Source organism: Callorhinchus milii, unplaced genomic scaffold, assembly GCF_018977255.1.
Source record: "Callorhinchus milii isolate IMCB2004 unplaced genomic scaffold, IMCB_Cmil_1.0 Scaffold3, whole genome shotgun sequence".
Taxonomy (NCBI): domain Eukaryota; kingdom Metazoa; phylum Chordata; class Chondrichthyes; order Chimaeriformes; family Callorhinchidae; genus Callorhinchus; species Callorhinchus milii.
In genome coordinates, this window is record NW_024704744.1 from 78,942,665 (window position 1) to 78,962,760 (window position 20,096).

Consider the following 20,096-nt stretch of genomic DNA (forward strand, 5'->3'; position numbering starts at 1 on the left):
CTACCTCAATCCAGCCCATTAAGAAACCAAACACAGAATTCAGTAAGATCACAGGGCCGGACCACTTTAAATCGCAGTAAGCCAGAGATGTTCAAGCGCTGAAGAAAAAACACCATCACTGTCAGATCAAAACAGGTCAAAGTTATATTATAGAACAAATGAACCGCAGAAGTAAAGCACACAAACATCCCAAGGACAGCATGAAGGTTAATGTGAAAATCTGATGCTGATGCCAATCAGACATTTGTGGATGACGGAACACTAGATATACTTAAGAGTAACGTCATTTGTCATTTCCTTAAGAAAACCACTCTCACTGACTCCAGAAACAGAAACTCCGAAGTCCCGTAGCATAGTGGTTAGCACAAGCGAGAGGACCCAGGTTTGATTCTCGGGTAGGGCAAAACCTGAGGCAAGTTTCCCTACTCCACACGCCTCTGTTTACTTAGCAGTATTAGGAACCTGGTTGTTAGTCGATTGGTGGATCGCTTTTCAGGGGTAATAATCCCTCCAGAAAAAAAATTGGTTACTCAAATCCACGACTGTTTGTAGGACACCTCTGTGAGCAATTGACTGCCGCTCACAAAATATAGTCAATTCACTTATATTCTGTGAAGGGCATTGAGACATCTCAACGATGTGAAAAGGCTCTATATCAAATGCAAAGGATATTATTATCATTATTGTTATTATAATAAACAGCTCCGTAAAGACATCAAACTTCCAGGTTAGAGAAAGTGTGGTAAAAGAAACAAGCAATAAGGAAAAAAGCAAATTGTAAATATTCACCATTATTTCTTGCATAGCTTTTTCATGCAATATGAAGGATTAATGATGAGACGCAGACCAGACACACGCTTCCCACGTCTCTGAATATTACTGCGATTTGTGTAATTTGCATTTGCACACCACAGATGCCTAACCCTATCGTTGAGTAAAATGGAAAATCTAATAAACAGATATTAAAATGTTTATACCCTTTATAATCTCATTATTCAAAACTCCTTTAGTCAATCCCCACATTAGGTTTGCAAATGTATCAGTAATATTATTATTAAACTCAGACAAATGTTAGATATATTGCTTTATAAATGTAATGATAGGTAATAATAAGCATTGCTACAGCACCTTTTCTCAAACTGCTTCACTGTAAAGTGTAGTGAATATATTTTTGTAGGCAAACGCGGCAGTCAATTTCCACACAGCAAAGTCTTACAAACAGCCAAGTGAATGAGAATGTTTTTTTCACCTGGGGATTGTTGGCCAGATTCCTTCTCTTTGTAGTGGGATGGGATATTTAACATTTCTGAACAGACAAACAGGTTTAACAACGGACGGCACCTCTGAAAAAGCAATCAGCCACCAGGACTGCAATAGAGTGCCAGCCTCGACTGTGAATTCAAACTGGAGAACTTTAATAAAGATTCCAGTTTAAAGAAGAGAACAATTAAAATGTCATCACTTGTTGAATGAGATAGTCCAGTAAAACACAGAGGGAATGACATGGTGACTGGTAAGTGTTGTTCCATTCACTACCCATGTTATTGACAGTGACATGTATTGTCAGAAACTGATGTGAAAATAATAACCCTTGCATTTGATATAGCACCTCATCACGTCATCGAGGCATCTAAAGTGCTTAACGGGACATACTGGAAGGTGGAGTGACTCTGTATTTTGTGGACGCAAAAGCGGCAGCCAGCGTTAAAGCATCAGAGGAAAAAACAAACTGTGCTTTTCTCACACTCCTTTTAATGGCATTGACGAGAGTCTGGGGGAGTTAACTGGATTCCTCTTTTGTTTGGAAAAGATGAAAAAGCACCAAGAGTCGATCATAACAGATTGAACGGTGTTGAATTATAGCCTTTTTTTAAGCTGTAGTTATAAAACAGCATCCCTTAATAAATATATCTACTAGAATAGAATGGTAAATTGATATTGCTGAAAGACATGGTTTAAATTAAATTCTCCAACATAATATTTCATGAATCCCTTTGACAGTAAAAATTTGATGAGCAAATTCTATTGGGAGTTAGTATAAAGTAAAAACAACCTCCAAATATCTACCAGGGTAAAAGTAATATTATTATAATAATAAATCTTGATAATTTAATATAGCACCTCATCACATCATCGAGATGTCTTGAAGTGTTTCACAGGATACACTGTAAAGTTCAGTGACTGACTATTTTGTGGCCCAACGCAGCAGCCAATTTGCACGCAGTAATGTCCCATGAACAGCCATGAAGTAAGTGACTGATGGGTGACTGTTGGCCAGGGACATTAGGTGGCAAGACCTCTGCTGAAGACATCATTTGTAGAAGATTTTCTTGGGATTCCCAAAAAGCCCCATGTCAGGACTTTGAGCTCGTGTCTAGGGCATGTCACATCAGTGCAGTGCATCAGAGCCATTACATTGTCGGAGGTGGCGTCAGACGTTAAACTGAGGTCCCTTCTGTCTATTCAGGTGAATGTCAAAAATCCCATGGCACTACTTAAAAAGAGAAGGGAATTTCTCCCCGCATGCTGGACAACAATCCCCCAGATAAAATCAGTCATTCACTTCCTGGCTGTTTGTGGGACATTGTTGTGCGCAAGTAGGCTGCTGCGTTCACCTACAAAAAACAGTCACTCACTCCATTTTGCAATAAATGCGCTTTGATAAAGTGCTGCATCAAATACTTGGATTATTATATGATCGCTGTGCCATTATAAAATACTGAATCTATTTTTCCTCATCCCTGGGAAGATATCATACAAAATCCTATGTAAAAATAGAAACAGAAAACCTACGGGCAACAGAAGAATTGTGCAAGACAAATTAAAGATATCTAGAGATATCCTGCTGTACCAAGATTGCCCTGATCAATTTCTCTTACCCCTCCTGTTGTTTGTACAGACGCATGATTCAATGGATCAACTGGCCTGACTCATATTTAATCTCATTAAAAAAAATTGGGGACAAAGTTAGCAAAGTCAATACCAAGATGGCCAAATTAACAGAAATCAGAGAAAGCATCCAACTAAATCCAGAATCCAGACTGTCTGCATCGGGAGAATGGGGTGGCAGATTCAATCTCTCAAAGAAAAATAATTCGCAACCACCAGAAAAGTGCAAACACTCTACCAGACCCATCTCCCTAATACAGTTATGGCTCACAAGAGTACAGTTTGCAGAAGACCACTCATTTGCTTTACCAATCTAGAGCAGTTATGTTTATATTTATATTTATGTACATTGTATATGGTGTATATACGAACAGTTATATTTACTGCCTAAAAGGTTGGTGGAAGAAGATTCGATGGTAGCTTTCAAAAGGGAATTGAATAGCTACTGAAAAGGAAAAATTTGCAAGGCAGTGAGGAAAAAGCGGGGGAGTGGGACGAGTTGGTAGCTCTTTGAAAGAGCCGGCGCAGGTACCGTGGACCGAATGGCCTCCTTCTCTGCTGCAAGATTCTGTGATTTTATGAAGTTTAAAACTGCTTCCCATTACTTACACAATTCAAACAAAAAAGTACAGTAAAGTAGCTATTCATGTTCTGTACAGCTCAGGTAGCACACACTCTGGTGTCAGCTTGGCTCATTCTGAGTCAAACGGTTGCAGGTTTAAGCTCTACTTTGGGACTTTTGAGCTAATAATCAAATTGTCTGACACTTCAGTGCAGTGCTAGGGGAGCATTGCATTGTCAGAAGTGCTGTCCTTCAGATGAGATGTTAAACCAAGCTCCAGAAACACTTGGGAAACTCGTTAAAAGCAAAATAAAACCCACTCAAGACAGAGGAGGATTTTACATCAGAATTGCTCTCACAATAGCCTCCTCCCACAAAGAAAGCACAGCCTTAAAACAACGTTGCCATTTAACTCAGGGGTTGGTAAATATTTGGACTGATGCGTGGCGTATGCTGGGATAAGGCTCAGGGCACTGATTCTCTCTGAGATGTGAGGTTAGAACGCAATACCTGTATCCATGACAGCCACATAGCCCCCTGCTTCACTTAACAGTGGGTGATTCTGCGTGGCAGACGTCATTCATTTCAACTTCAATGCATAATTGAACAAACCTCAGCTGCCATAATAGATCTTCTTACGGAAAAAAGCTGCACTAGCCCTCTCAGTCTGACCTGTTAACGTCTCAGTCTGATTCTGATTTGGTAACGCAAGCCAAAGATTGCATTAATTGGTTCAATGGGGTGCCTAACACTGAATGATTTAGCTATGCTGGATATATATACTGAGTTGAAAGACCATAGTACACGTACAAAAACACAACACAGCATTCCCTCCCATCACCACCACCATAATGGCATTGACATGCTGGCTGTCACAAATGTAAAGCAGTTTACAACAGAAGGCTTTGCATCATTCCCAGAAAAATATTTTAGGGAGAAATGATGTAGAGCGCTATCGTACATATGCAAGCTGTCTGGTCAAACTAGTGCTCCGGGACGCTACCCTGAGTGAAATGTGCTATCTAAACGCAAATTGTTGTTTGTGCAATCCACGCTAGTGTTTATACCTCACGTGAGCCTCCACCATCCTATTCCCCTCGACCATCGAAAGCACGGCACCAACAATGCAGCATATCCCAAGCCCTGCACTGGAATGTCAGCCCACGCTGAATTCAAAGTCCAAATGCAGAGCTGGAACTCGCAACCTTCTGGTTCAGAAGCAAGTGTGCTAGCGATCAAGCCGGGCTGACATCTGTGAGATGTACGTTGATGAAGACCCAATTTCCGCATCAGAAAATTGATCATTTTAAACTTGGTTACTCAACGGCATGAACTGCACTCATGGAAAGTAATCCGAAATGTTTTGATGGACTGAATTCTCCAGTGAGTTTAGACTATTCTCCTCATCTCTTACTGCTGAAGTGCAGGAGTAGAATATTTGGAAACAACAAATTGTATTTATATAGCATCTTTCCCATCCCAAGGCATTGGGCAATAGAGGGTTTGCGCTCAAGCTGGGGGTTGGAGTCAAGAGGGGTGGAGTAAAGAAGGTGGGGGTGGGGGTGGTTGGGGTGGGAAGATGACCAACGATGTAATCAAAGAGGAAGATGTTGAGATGGTCCTTGAAGGAGGGAAGGGATGAGATAAAGGGATTCAGGGATGGAATTCTAGAGAGTGGAGGCAAAAAATCGAAAAGCTCAACAACCAATGTTGGGACATGCAAGGCAGGGGACATGAGGCAGGCCAGTGCCTACGGAGTGGAGGGAAAGGGCGGGTTGGTAAGGTTTTAGAAGGTTACAAAGGTAGGGTGGGGCAAGAACACAGAGGGCTTTAAAATTGAGGACAAGGATCTTGAACTCGATTCTTTGGAGGGTGGGGAGTGCGTGGAGCCAGGCGAGGATGAGAGTGATAGGCTCACGGACCCTGGTGCGGGAGAGGACACGAGCTGCAGAATTTTGAATAGTCTTCGGCTTGTGGAGGGAAGAGTTTGGAAGACCTGCGAGGAGAGAGTTAGCATAGTCAAGCCTGACAAAAGCACGGATAAGGGTCTGGGCAGTCAGGAAACAAGCTTAGGATGGAGAGTACAAAATGAATTTCATTGCAAAGATTCTTTTAAATTTTAAATCACATTTTAGCGCTGGGCTCATTAATTTGGACAATTTATTTCTGGAATATGGTCCCAAGAGTAAAGTAGATATCGTCATTGGAAAATCTCTTTCACAGTACACTGTCAGTCGTTTCACAAGATCAGTAATTTGTAGGCTGCGTTCAACTACAAAATGCACAGTCTCTACAACTTACCTTGTGAAGTGTCCTCCAGATAATGTGAATGGCACCATACAAATGCACAGATGATTACTATTATTAACTCCAACTAACTGATAGATATGTGCATTGATGAAATCCAATTTCCTGTGAGAGAATTGTGTGACTTTATCTATAATCAATAATAATATATAATAATAACCCTTGTATTTGATATAGCGCTTTTCACATCTTCTAGACATCTCAAAGCCCTTCATAGAATATACTGTAAAGTGAATTGACTGTGCATTTGCGGGCAAAATCTATAATAAAGCATGTTGTCCTCATTTCATTTGAAAAATCCTTAAAAAACCTCAATAATAAATTGGTCACTTCAATCCATGACTGTTTGTGGGACACTGCTGTGTGAGATTGCGGCAGCATTTCGCCCACAAATATACAGTCAATTCACTTTACAGTATATTCTGTGAAGCGCTTTGAGACATCTACAAGACATGAAAAGCGCTATACCAAATGCAAGGATTATTTTTATTTATTATACAAGGTAATTTTCTCTCTTAAAGAATTATCATGTTCCGCATGGGAAAGACCCTACAAAACTCTCAATGCAAAGTGTGAATTTGTTGCCCAGCGTTATTATGTAGAGGAATGGAATTACGGCACAACAACAACTATTTGCATTTACAGAGCACCATCATCCGGGCAGTGTCTCAGAGCACTTAACAGTGGTGGAGCCTGATGATAAGCTAGGCTACATTGCCATGTTCATCTGCAAAATACACAGCCGAACTATACCACAAAAAAGAGGCCACACCATACTTTACATTAAAGCCAGTGAAGTGCTTTCTGCCACCTTCCGTACAATTCAATACGTGCAGAGAAAGACTCCTCAAATATTATAGTGTGCTATTTTCGAATGGACGAAATCATGTTTGTTGTGAGGTTACGTTCTTAGGAGTATAATGGGTTTAGGAGTAAACTTAATTTTGGCACTGATATCACCATTGCTCATTTGATAGTCAAGGATTTGCACCCGGAGGTTGGGATCAGGAGGGATGGAGGGCTGGGAAGGTAGGGGTGACCAAAGGCACGGTCAAAGAGGAGGGTCTTGAGACTTGCCTTGAAGGAGATCAGGCAAGGAGCAAGGCGAAGGGACTGTGGGATGGTATTTCAAAGAGTGGGTGCAGAAAGGCTGAAGGCCCGAAAGCCCACTGAGCGGAGGAACCGGACAGGTTGCCACCTTACGAGAGGGGTTTATAGGAGGGCGGAGGAGGTCGGGGAATGACCCTGGAGCTGCGGGGGTCCCTATTATTATTCTCCTCTAAACAAAACACCAATGACATCTTGACCATCTGCGACCAGGGCTCCCTCTGCCTCCTCGACCTATCGGCAGCATTCGATACTGTCGACCACGCCATCCTCCTCCACCGCTTGTCCTCCCACCTCAACCTTCAAGGCCCTGTCCTGTGGAGTCCTGTAGCTCAGTGGTTAGAGCACTCGCTTTGCAAGTGAGAGACCTGAGTTCAATTCCAGGCAGAGGGCGAAACCTTGGGCAAGTTTCCTTACTCCACACAGAGCCTAATAATAATCCCTCCAAAACAAAAAACAATAATTTAATTGGTCATTTTCAATCTACGACTGTTTGTGGGACATTGCTGTGCGCAATTGGCTGCCGCGTTCGCCCACAAATATACAGTCAATTCACTTTACAGTGTGTTCTGTGAAGCGCTTTGGGACGTCCTCCCGACGTGAAAAGCGCTATATCAAATGCAAGGATTATTATTATTATTATTATTATTATTATTATTTAGGTCGTACCTCTCCCACCGTCTTCATTTTGTTTCCACAAATGGCTTTTCCTCCAGCCCCCGCACTGTCTCGTGCAGTGTCCCTCAGGGCTCTGTCCTCTGTGCCCTCCTCTTCACCCTCTATATGCTCTCCTTTGGTGACATCATCCGCAGACATGGGGTTAACTTCCACATGTATGCGGATGACACCCAACTCTACCTTTCCTCCTCTATCCTCAACTCCACGACCACCGATGTCCTGACAGCTGCCTGTCCGACATCGAGTCCTGGACAAGAGACAACTTTCTTCCGCTCAACTTGCGCAAAACTGAGGCCCTCCTGAATGGCTCGCATCAGCGCCTCCGCACCTCAGGCGCTGACAACATTAGCATCCAAGGCTGCACTCTCCTCCTCTCAAAGCTGGTCAGGAACCTCGGTGTTCTGTTCGACCCTGAGCTGTCCTTTCTTCCTCATATCTGCACCACAACTGGCACCGCTTTCCATCATCTCCGAAACATCGCCAGACTACGGCACTACCTCACCCCTCACGCTGCTGAAACTCTGGTCCACGCCTTTATCACCTCAAGGCTGGACTATGGGAACTCTCTCCTCGTCGGCCTTCCCGGCACCTCCCTCCACAAGCTGCAGGTCATTCAGAACTCTGCAGCTCGTGTACTGTCCCGCACCAGGCTTCGCGCCCACATCACTCCCACCCTCGCTCGCCTCCACTGGCTCCCCATCTCCCAGAGGATCGAATTCAAGATCCTCATCCTCACCTACAAGGCCATTCACGGCCTTGCTCCCTCTTACCTCTCCGACCTACTATCCCCCTATCTACCTGCCCGTACCCTCCGTTCCTCTGACTCCGGTCTGCTCCACATCCCCCACCCCAACCGCCCTACCATCGGTGGGCGGGCCTTCAGCCTCTCAGCCCCTCGGCTCTGGAACTCTATCCCCCAGTGCCTTCGCCGCCTCCTCCCTTTCCTCCTTCAAAGCCGATCTCAAGACCTTTCTCTTTGACCGTGCCTTCAGCTCCCCTCTCGACTGAGAGAGCTCCCCTCTCTACCCCCTCCTCGCTCCCTCCCCTCCTCTCACCCTGACCATTTCCCCCCTGCTCGGGTCCTGACCCAACTTTCCAGCGCCTTGGGACGTCCTCCCGACGTGAAAGGCGCTCTATAAATGGAATCTTGTTGTTGTTGTGTTTAGAGGCCTCAATGGCCCTGAAGAGGAAATGTAAATATGGGGCAAACACATAATACAATGTAACAAGGAATGAGAGATGCACAGATTTTTGTTCCTTCATAGCCATAACTACAGATTAGATTTTTCCTCAATTCACCCAAAGCATCAATAATAGCAGATAGTCTGTGCGCTGCTGTTCTGGGCGTTCAATCTGGTGAAATACAAGCCTGTCAGAAGTTATTACCGTCAACGGACTAGCTTGAAACTGATCACACTATACCGCAAGCTTCTACAGTTTCTTGACGCTTATTTGCTAAGCTCTGCCTCAGATTTGTTACACTCATCTTGTACTCCCCTATTAAAACTGCTTCATTTCACTTTGTCCATTAAAACGCACAAAGGCCTTTTGACACAAACATTACTCAGGCACAGCACCCTGAATGGCCCACCACACAAATATCCATCTCTCTCTCTCTTTTTTCACTTCACATCCCACTCCCTTTATTAATTACAAATTAAAAAGCTCTCGTTTAACCCATTACTGTGGAAACAGACACCTTCCAAAAGGGAAAATGCTTCTAGTTTCAAGCTCACGACTGACGTAAATCTACGTAAAATGTAGGTTAGCACATCTTTCCAAGGCTGAATAGGAAATATAAAATCACCAGCTAAAAGCACTTTACTTGAGACCATCATGTTTACTGACCTTCTGACTCAATGGAAAATTAGCTCTATATTGAAACCAGATTTTCATGACAATAAATGAACGGCATTCTTAGGCGGGGGCGAAGCATTAGGCAGGTTTCCTTACTCCACACGCCTCTGCTTACCTAGCAGTAGTAGTCAATTTTCAGGAGGGTGGTAATCACTAAAAAATAAACTTTGGTCACTCAATCCATGAATGTTTGTGGGACATTGCTGTGCGCAATTGGCTGCCGCGTTTCACCCACAAAATACAAAGTCAATTCACTTTATATTATACTGTGTGAAGCGCTTTGATACGTCTCAATTACATGATAAGGCTCTATATCAAATGCAAGGATTAATATTATTTATTATTATAAGCCAAATCCATTGGGAAACACGCCCTCTTCATTTTGTTCAAATAATAATCCTTGCACTTGATATTGCACGTCTCGTGTTGGAAGGATATCTTACAGGATTCACTGTGGAGTGTATTGACATACTTTGTAGGCAAAACACAGCCAATTTGGGTACAGCAATGTGCCCACAAACAACCATGAAATGAATGATCAAATTTAACTGGACGACTGTTGCTGAGGACACCGGGAGAGACATTCCCTCGTCTTTTCAAACAGTGCCATAGGATCTTTAATGTCCACTTGAACAGACAGATAGGACTCTAATCCGAAGAATGGCACCTCCAACAACACAGCATCCCCATTACTGTACAGTATTGGCGTATCAACCTAAAGATTGTGTGAATTCAAAGTCCTGAAATTCTGCTTTTGCTGTTGGTTGTTTGAAATCTTGGTGAATGTAATTGACTTTTTTTTTAAAAAACGTGCTGAAGCATCATACTCTACCTTGTCAATTTTCTCAGCTCCTCTGCGGTTGGCAGAGCAGATTTATTGCAACTACAAGGGCAAGATTCCACCTCTACGTTGACAGACTTCACCTTAGGCTGCGGAAAAAGAGAATGGAAATGCTCAGTTACATGCTGCTGACACCGCTGAACACAAACAACGAGTTCACATTTGTTCCAGAACAAAAAGGATTCTGAACTAAAACTGCATAGCTTACCTGTTAGGACTTTGGCTTTCAGAGTTAACGGGAGCTGAGTGGGAAGTGTCCCTAATCCTAGTGGTTGTTCTGCTCTGCCAAGTCTTGCCGATGAGCCAGGCTGCCTGAGCTGTCACCAACTGTGCCCTGGAGTACTACGGACCCCAATGGCTCAGGAACTGGATTACTGAGACTGCAACAGGGAGTTGACTCGAATCCCGTGCCAAGCACATCACTTTAGAGCCAGTTTCTCAACAAAAATTCAGCGCTTAGAGTCTCATTTGGAATTAATATAGAAAATTAAGTCACATGGCTTGTACAGCCTGATGCACCAATTAATCTATTTCAGCAAGGTTTTTCATTCTATAAATGGAACCAAAGCAATCAACACTTGATGGATCCCAGTGTCTTGGCTAAAAAGAATGGGCAGATACTTGGGTAGTAGAAGTATAAAAGGGAAGGTGAAAGTACTTTGGTTAAAAGATATGCTGTTTATCTACAAAATACACAGTCACTAAACTTTACAGTAAATCCTGTGAAGTGCTTTTAAACATCCTCCCAGTTCCTGGTCAACAATCCCCCAGATAAAATTGGTTATTCGCTTCATGGCTGCTTGTGGGACGTTGTTGTGTGCAAATTGGCTGCCGTATTCGTCTACAAAAAAAACAGTCACTACACTTTACAGTAAAAGCAGCACTGACGTGCATTGCAATGTCAACCTGGACCATGAGCACAAAGACCTGACTTGGGGGTTGAACCCACAAATGTTTGAATAAGAGACATCTGTGCTGCCAATGCTGACAGGATGTCAGGGCCATAAAGGTGCAGCGGAGATTTACTAGGATGATACCAGGATTCATTGGTTTGACTAATGAACAGAGACTAGAGGAACTCGGCTCGTTTTCACTGTAATACTGTAGCTTGAGGGGAAATCTGATAGAGGTCTTTAAAGTTATGAAGGGTTTTGATAAGTCAACTGGGAGAAATTATTTTTATTGGTCTGTGAGTCAGTGACCAGAGGGCATCGATTTAATAGAGTTAGCAATGGAGCAAAGGGAAAGATTAAGAGGATTTTTTTTAGACAAAGACTTGTTAGCATGTGGAATACCCTGCCGAGTGCAATGGTCAAAATATAATCAATATTGATGTTTAAGAGGAAACTACTTTTTAGGTAGAAATCTAAGAGAGGATGCACAATGCACATCTCTCTACAAAATCCTATCCTATCATACAATTGTTACCAAGTTATTCCACAATGGAGGCTAACATAAATAGAGGCTAGAGAGAGGGCTCAGAGTATCAACATCTGTCCAGCAGAAAGGGTCTGGCAAGGGGCTCAGAGCAGTATCAACATCTGTCACACAGAAAGGATATTAGGTGGCATCTCCATAGCATCGCTTACCAGCTGGGCTTCTGGAGAGAAGGGAAGGAACAAAACAAAAGAGAAGGGGAGGGAAACTGCTCTGATTTTCCACATATATACATACACACACACAAAACTGTTCTTGCTTTCCTGCGCGCACGCTTACAGCGCAGTTATACAGTTTCATGGCTCGAGCACTGGAACTAAGCACTTGTCATTTCTCACCACTCTTTCTTGGTTTTATCCAGTCTTCCCTCCTACTCTATCACAGACTTGGTGGTGTGGCCGTACTGTGCACCTTGATCCCTTCAGCCAACTTTCTCAGTTAAAGAATATTATATTTCCAGTCGAAAGTTGTCCTTCCTAACCCTGCAACCTCACATGTTAAACTTTCGCTTTCCGTTGACCTAGGTTTGGTTAACTCTACTCCTCTCTCCCCCCCCCCCACCCCACACACTTTGTGGTAGAGCGTTCAACCAATTTATCAATTTTAGCTACAAAGCACAAACACAGAGAGCAAACAGTCAGCTCTTTTCACGGGTCTGAACATATTTAATCACTCCAGGATACAACCATCGCATTCAACACATGACGTATCTGCAAACTGAGGAACAAAAGTGGGCCAATTATGGAAATTTGCTGGCAGGCAGTTCACTATGATCTACTGGGGCTGACCTGCTCTTTCACGTATTACATTCACCGCAGAGAGTTTGTTGGGCAAATAAGTTACTTTGTTGATGCAGTGAAAAGGAATGTTTGCTGAGCACAGAAAAATCAACTCTCCACGGCAAACACTCGAAGGACAATTTGTGGACAGCCATGTTGTTGCATCTCATAAGCAAACAAAGATCTGTCAAGCTTTTGAGAGATTTGTTTGAATAAAGAGGGTTCATCTGCTTCAGACGTGGATGTTCTTTCAAAAAAAAACATGAGGCAGCAATATTCATTTGTATGCTCACGATTAAGTACTTGAGATACTTTTGTTTTAAAACGTGACTTCATAACAGATTCAGCTTGGCTCAGTTGGTAGTATTCTTGCTACCAGATTCAAGGTTGTGGGTTCAAGCCCCATGTCTGGACTTTGAACTCACATAGTGTATGCTGAACTCCAATGCAGTGCCTGGGTTAGCGCGGTGTTGTCGGAGGTGCTGTCCTTCGCATGGTTCAGTTTGCCTATTCAGTTGAACGTTAAAGATCCCATGGCACCACTCGAAAACAGAAAGGAGTTTCTCCTGGTGTCCTGGCCAACAATCCCCCAGATAAGGTCAGGCATTCGCTTCATAGCTGTTTGTGTGACATTGCTGTGTCCACACTGGTTGCCGATTAAATACAGTCACTCCACTTTACACTAATTCAAGTGAAGTGTTTTAAAATGACCATTGGACATGAAAGGCCGATACCAAACCCCAGAAACTCCCCTCTCTTTTCGATTCATGCGATCATTCGGATCCTTACCATTCACCTGAACAAGCAGCCGAGATCTCAGTTTAATGTCTCATCCAAAGGATAGCACTTCCGACAGAGCAACACAATCCCAACACAGAATTGGAATATCAGCCTAGACCATATGAGTTCCAAGTCCCGATGTGGGGCTTTAACCCATAACCTTCTGACTCAGAGGTGAGGGTGCTACCACTGAGCCACGCTGCCACATGATTTCCAAACCCTTTTGAGCAAGTACAAACTCATAGTCACCAACATTGCTGTGAAAGTCGCCCTGATTTGAAATGCAATCTACTCAGTAAACTGCAACCAATTCCACTACTTCAGAGGTTCTGGAATACAGAGATGTTTCTGAAGAACCATAGAGATTTTACCACACAGAAGAATGCCATTGGCCTAATGATGTCTATACAGGCTTTTGTAAAAGCGATACATTTACCTGCCTTCCCCCCACTGCAAATGACTCCTTTTTTAAGATATCTATCCCGTTCCCTTTGAAGTCATTTCACACTATACTGGTGAGTCTGCAGAATGTTTTATAGCCTCTGTCTAAAATCCTGATCCCTTGCTTGGCTCCATGATTTCTACCATCACCTTTAATGAAACCTTGAATCCGAGTTCAGTGCGAGCAAGATAACGATTCTCATTCACTGAAATGACAAACAGCTCTTCCCCATCGCAGCAACCACGAAAATCAATTGTAGCGCTCACATTCACGGCTGGACAACTTCAAATGACTTGCACGTCAGAGCTCAGCTCCTTTTGTGCAGAACAAGTACCAGCAGCTTCTCAGTGATAAACAAGCATAAACACAGTCGAAACAGTGGAACCAAAATACAGAGCAGCTGAAAAAACACGGCTTTGTCCTTTTCAAAAAAATGCAATCTATCCTCGATTTGTTTTGCGTCACGGTAATTTCCTTAATGTACAGCAAAAACAAAGTCGTTTACAATATATTCTGTGAAGCACTTTGAGACATTTCAATGACGTGATATCAAATGCAAGGATTATTATTATTAAAGAGGCAGAGGAGAACATGGCTACAACAGCAGCAGTTAATAATAGTAATCCCTGCCTGCATCGTATTATCTCATCAAAACATCTCAAAATGCACATAGGATTTACTGTAGTGATTGCAGTTGTAGGCAAACCCGGCAGCTGGTTTGCACACAGCAATACCCCACAAACAGCCATGAAGTGAATGACCATTTTGTTTAACCTACAGGATAGTTGCTGCAAAAACGTCCCTCTCTTTTCAAATAGCACCAAGGGATATTTAACATCCACCTGAACAGGCAGACGGGACCTCGGTTAACGTCTCAATCAAAAGAAGGCTCAATTCCAGGCAGGGCGAAACCTTGGGCAAGTTTCTTCACTCCACACGCCTAATAATAATCCCTCCAAAAACAAAAACAATAATAAATTGATCATTTTCAATCTACGACTGTTTGTGGGACATTGCTGTGCGCAATTGGCTGCCGCGTTCGCCCACAAATATATACAGTCAATTCACTTTACAGTGTGTTCTGTGAAGCGCTTTGGGACGTCCTCCCGACGTGAAAAGCACTATATCAAATGCAAGGATTATTATTATTAATATTATCAAATGCAAGGATTATTATTATTATAAGGCACCTCCAATAATGGTTGACAAGAGTCAAGTCTTGGGGAATCCCAGGTGTGTGTTGGGAGTGCTGCTAGATTTCAGAGATTAAGGGCAGAATGGCTGAAAGCTCACCCAACGATGGTGGGGCGAATTGGGAGGAGAACTTGAAACAGGCCTGTGTTCTCAGAGTGGCAGTCATGTTGCAGAAGGCCACAGAAGTTGATTGGGTTGATGATGTGAAGAGGAATTTGAACATGAGGACAAGGTATCTTGAATTTGATCTACCCAGGATGGGAGCTAGTAGAGCCAAGTGAGGATAGGGTACTGGAGAGAACACAGAGCCTGGTACTCAAGCCAGGTACTCACGAGCCTGGTACTGGAGAGAACACGAGCTACTGAGCTCTGGATGGTTAACAGCTTGTGTAAACAGGAGCTGGGGAATCCAGCAAGCAGAGCATTGGAATAATTATCAATTTATTCTCGATCAATAAATAAAATCAAGTTTAGCACCTATCCTCGACTTCGTGTGAACTACAGTCTTCAATCTTATGGGATGGTGATGTAGCTCAGTGCCTTAATTAAATGCACAAATGGTTTCTGGAAAGAGCTGAACTCTTATTGGATTCAGCACCAATAAATAACACCACTTCACCGTAGAAATGAATAGTTTTATCAATGAGTCGTAACCTGCAAGTGAAAGCCAACCATTTTCTGTTTTACATTTCAATTCAACGAAAATAGTTGTTCAATCCCTGGTGTGGTCATTATTTCCATAATCTCTTAATACCATAATAAGCGTCTGTTTCCTTAGTACTAAGGACATTGCCCAGGCGATCACTGGCCTTACATAAGCAAGAACACAATAAGAGTAATGTGGGTTAGATGCAGTAGTGCATCATTGTAATCACATCCATTAGTGTCACACCGAATGCTAGCTGTTCCTTGTATCAGAAATGGCAGGGGCTCATTTAACAAATTTGAGAACATTGTGACTGTTTCACACCCTTCCACCCATTTGATCTTATTGTTCCAGATCATCCACCCTTCTGTCAACTTGTTCTTTAAATGAGTCCAGTGTCCTAGCCACACCTTTCCTGAATCACATGTTCCAGTTGTTAATTGTCCTCTGAGTAAAGAAATACTTCCTGGTGTCTGTCCTAAATTTGACCTTGGCAACTCTAAGCCAATGTTCTCATGTTCTACTGTATTGGTGCACCCAAAAGTATTGTCCTGGGTTTACTTTTTCAATCCAATTTAAAATATCATACACTTTCATAAAGTCTTCTCTGAGACGTCGCCTTTGAAGACTGGAGATCCCCAGGTTTGCTAATCACAGCTCATTCTTCTCACACTGAGGATAATCTCTGTTGCTCTCTTTTCTGTTTGGTCAGCCGAGTGTCTGACATATGCGGAAACCCACCATCGTGGTTAAGATCATCCTAACCAGACTGAGAGTTCCATGTATGTACAGCACCTACACATGGAAATTTCTCTGTGTCTGGAATGTGTTCTGTATACTCTTTCTCTGGAGAGTGTACATTCCTTTGCACCGCCTCTAGGATCTGGGCAGCCCCATTAATCACAGTGACCAGAACTTCATGCTGATTCCAGGTGGACTGACCAGAGCACAGCCTGAGTATGACTTCTGTGGATCTGAACTCAATTATTAGGCAATATAGCCCAGAATCCTGTTTGCGTTGCCTATTGACACAACCATAAGATAGCCACTATGGGATCCAAAAGAGGATTTAGGAGAACCTACTTTATGTAGTGGGTAGTGAGATTGTGGAACTCATTGCCTGAAGCAGCGATTGAAGCAGATAGTGTAGATGCGTTCAAGAGGAAATAAAGGGAGTAAAGAGTGGGTGGTGACTCTTATGGAGTACGAATGCTGGCACGGACTGGTTGGGCTGAGTGGCCTATTTCTGTGCTGTACATTCTTTGTAAATTGCTGCCTCACACTGTTTTAACATAGTGAGCGATGAGTCAACTAACACCTAGATTTCTTTCGGCTTCCCTCTTGGCAAACTCTATCTCATCCATGGAGTACACGCGTTTCCTATTCTTACTATCTATATGCAGCACCTTGCACTGACAACAAATAAATCAAATGGTTTCTAGGTAACAATGAAGACGCCCATTATGAATCAAATCTATAATTATGTAATTATTAATTGGTTTGTTCTCAATGTTGCCTGTCCCCAGTTACGATAACAAGTGCATTCAAACCCACATCAGGAGTATTAGCTGACATTCGGACATACTGGGGGATCAACAACAAGTTGTATTTATATAGTGCCCTTCACACTTGGAGGTATTCATTATATAGTGCTCTTCACATGTTGAAGGTACCTTCCAATGGACCTTAAACCAAGATCCCGTCTGCATTTGCAGGTGGGCATTGCAGATCACACAACACTAGCTGAAAAGAGAAGGGAGTTTCTCCTGGTGTACTGGCCAACAATCAACCAGATACAATTGGTCATTCACTTCATGGCTATTTGGGGGGACATTGCTATGCGCAAATTGGCTCCTGTTCACCTACAAAATACAAAGTTACTACATTTTATACTTTCTGACGTTAAAGGCAATATGTCAAATACAAGGATTATTATACTTTAACCATTGCATTCGGCTCAGATTCTGCACATGACTGAGCATTCGTGTCTGCCAATCCTAGATGTGGAAGAGGTTGCAGGGATTCTTCTCTGACACTACTCAGTTTCCCACACTACTTTGTAGGTAACAGTGCAATACAAGTGTGTGTGTGGAAAGCTGACAAGCAGTAGGCAGCAGTGACTCATGTGAGGGGATTGTTTTCAGGCAGAACTGAGCTTTCATGCTGTTTGCAGGAAACTGCATGATGCTTTTAGTACATCTTGGAATAGCATTGCAGTCGTCAAGGAGTGTGTGTGTGACTGGTAAGGCTTGAAATGATGAGGCAAGTCTCATCTGCAGCCGTGCTGGAAATTCTGTCACTATTGAGGAAAATGTGATTTTATTTCCATCATTTGGAGTCCATAAGACATTTGTGACAATAATTTATTTTGTCCTGAATTTGCACTATTAATCTAATTTTATATAACTTAATGTTTAATATTAAACATTATTAAACATTGCAATTAATATAATGCCTTTCACGTCAGGAGGTGCTTTACGGGATACACTGTAACTGCGTATTTTGTAGGCAACTTTAACAATGCCCTGCACACAAATGGACTACTGATGTTTTGAGTAAAATTAAAATGGCGTTATGCAACTCTTAAATTCAACTCTTCAAATATCAAATCCTTTTGTGGAATGATAGTGTGTTGCTATTTGTGGTTCTATCACTGTAGAAAGTCTCCCCTTCAAACAGTTGAGCCATACAGACTGGGAAGATCCCAGTTGTGTGCTGAATTACCTAATATCTACCAGGATAGAAGTTGGCACGCTACAATTGACCTCAGGACTTAACATTGTGGAGCTGAGGTTCCATTTCTGATCACAATCCAGCACCCTGGTTCTGCATGCGAAACGTGAGGATCTGGGAATATTTCAATCACACACAGAAATGTCCCACAGTAATGAAGCTATTGACTAATTCTAACAGAGTTGTTAGAATTATTGTTGGCCAGGACACATGGGAGAACCTCCCTTTTTGAATAGTGGATTTAACATCCATTTAAACAGGCAGACGGCACGTGGTTTAGTGTCTCAAATGAACAACAGCACCTCCGACAATGCAGTACTCCCACAGCATCTAGTTGGAGTGTCAGCCTAGACTTTGAGCTCAAAATTCTGATGTGAGCATGAACTCACAAACTTGTCACCCAGAGGTGCTAGTGTTACCGATTAAGCCAGGCTGACATCCAGGCACAATTTTAGGACAGACACCAGGAAGTTTCTCTTTACCCAGAGCATACTTAGTGCTTGGAACTGGATGCCAAGAAGGGTGGTTGAGGCCAGGACACTGGACATATTTATAAAGCAGCTCAATGCTGTGATGGAAGGATGGGAAGGTGGGTGTTCTGGAGGGTTGAGATCCTATGAACCGAAGGTTGAGATCCTATGGACCGAAGGGCTTTCTTCATCCAAACCGATGTTGTGTTCTTATGAAACTGTTGACAAAATAAATATCTAAAGAGACAGGAGTCTTGGGCCATACATGGATGATTGGTTACATTTTCAAGAAGTCAATTAACAGGTAGAGTACTGGATGCAGGGAACCAAACTCACCTTGACAACAGTGCCTTTGAAACCTCTCCTGGGTTCAATTACTTGAAGTGTTTCAATTTTTTCCTAGGATGAAATTAAAAAATTAGTAAAAGTGGTAATGTGTCTCTATCCAATTAAAATATTTTCTAAAATATTCATGCCCTCAGTCATGAAATAAGCATGCAACATCTCTGCACTATTTATAAAGATTATGGCAGTTCTACTTCAATGGTCAGACAACGATCAATCTCACTTCGTCAATGTTTGCTTTTATATAAAGATGTTCTGGCTGCCTCAGTCGGTAGCACACTTGCCTCTGAGTCAGAAGATTTTGTGGGTTCATGTCCCATGACTTGGAACTCATATAGTCCTGGACTGATAATCAATGCAGTGCTAGGGGAGCACTACATTGTTTCAGGTGTTGTCCTTTGTTGAGAAGTTATGATGAAGCCATGTCTAACTGTTCAGTTGGATGTTAAAGACCCTGTGGGACTATTGGAAAAGTGAGGGAGTTTCTCCTAGTGTCCCGACCAGCAGGCCCTAGATAAATTTGGTCACTCACTTCACAACTTTTTTTGGGACACTACTGAGTATTGCAAAATTCGCTGCCATGTTTGCCTGCAAAATGCACAGTCACTACAGTTTACTGAAATAAGCGTGCAACATGCCTACTACATCTTCCGGCACTTCCTTGGAATCAATAAAGCTATGTGAGAATTTCACGCAGTATAACAGAAATTCCATCAAGATCCAGAGATTGCATTTCTATCTCTGTTCCTTTCATGAATCTGCGAATGTCTAAATGTCAACTAATTCTCGCAGTGAGGCTTAAACTCAACATCAATGACGCATGTCTGATGCATCTGACTCACTGGTAGATGGAACGATCCTTTTTGTAGGATCCACTTTTGAAGAAATACACGGTGTAAAATTCCACCTGGATCTAGACTTACTCTATTCACGTAGCATTTTAGAAAGCTCAGAATTTGAATTCCAATTGTTGAATTTAGTCTTAACGTTGAAGTTCTTGAAAGGATTTACAAATAAAACAGCTTCAAA

General features: G+C 42.6%; 1 protein-coding gene across 1 annotated transcript in view; it reads right to left on the reverse strand.

The window, feature by feature from the left end:
- The window catches only part of LOC103177908, a 73,802-nt gene that overhangs the window by 41,043 nt on the left and 12,663 nt on the right, over positions 1-20,096 (reverse strand). The window contains exons 3-4 of the mRNA XM_007892283.2: positions 19,059-19,121; positions 10,233-10,330 (exon numbers count right to left, since the gene is read on the reverse strand). Of these exons, the coding sequence (XP_007890474.2) occupies positions 10,233-10,330; positions 19,059-19,121 (161 nt within the window). The remainder of the gene's footprint in view (positions 1-10,232; positions 10,331-19,058; positions 19,122-20,096) is intronic.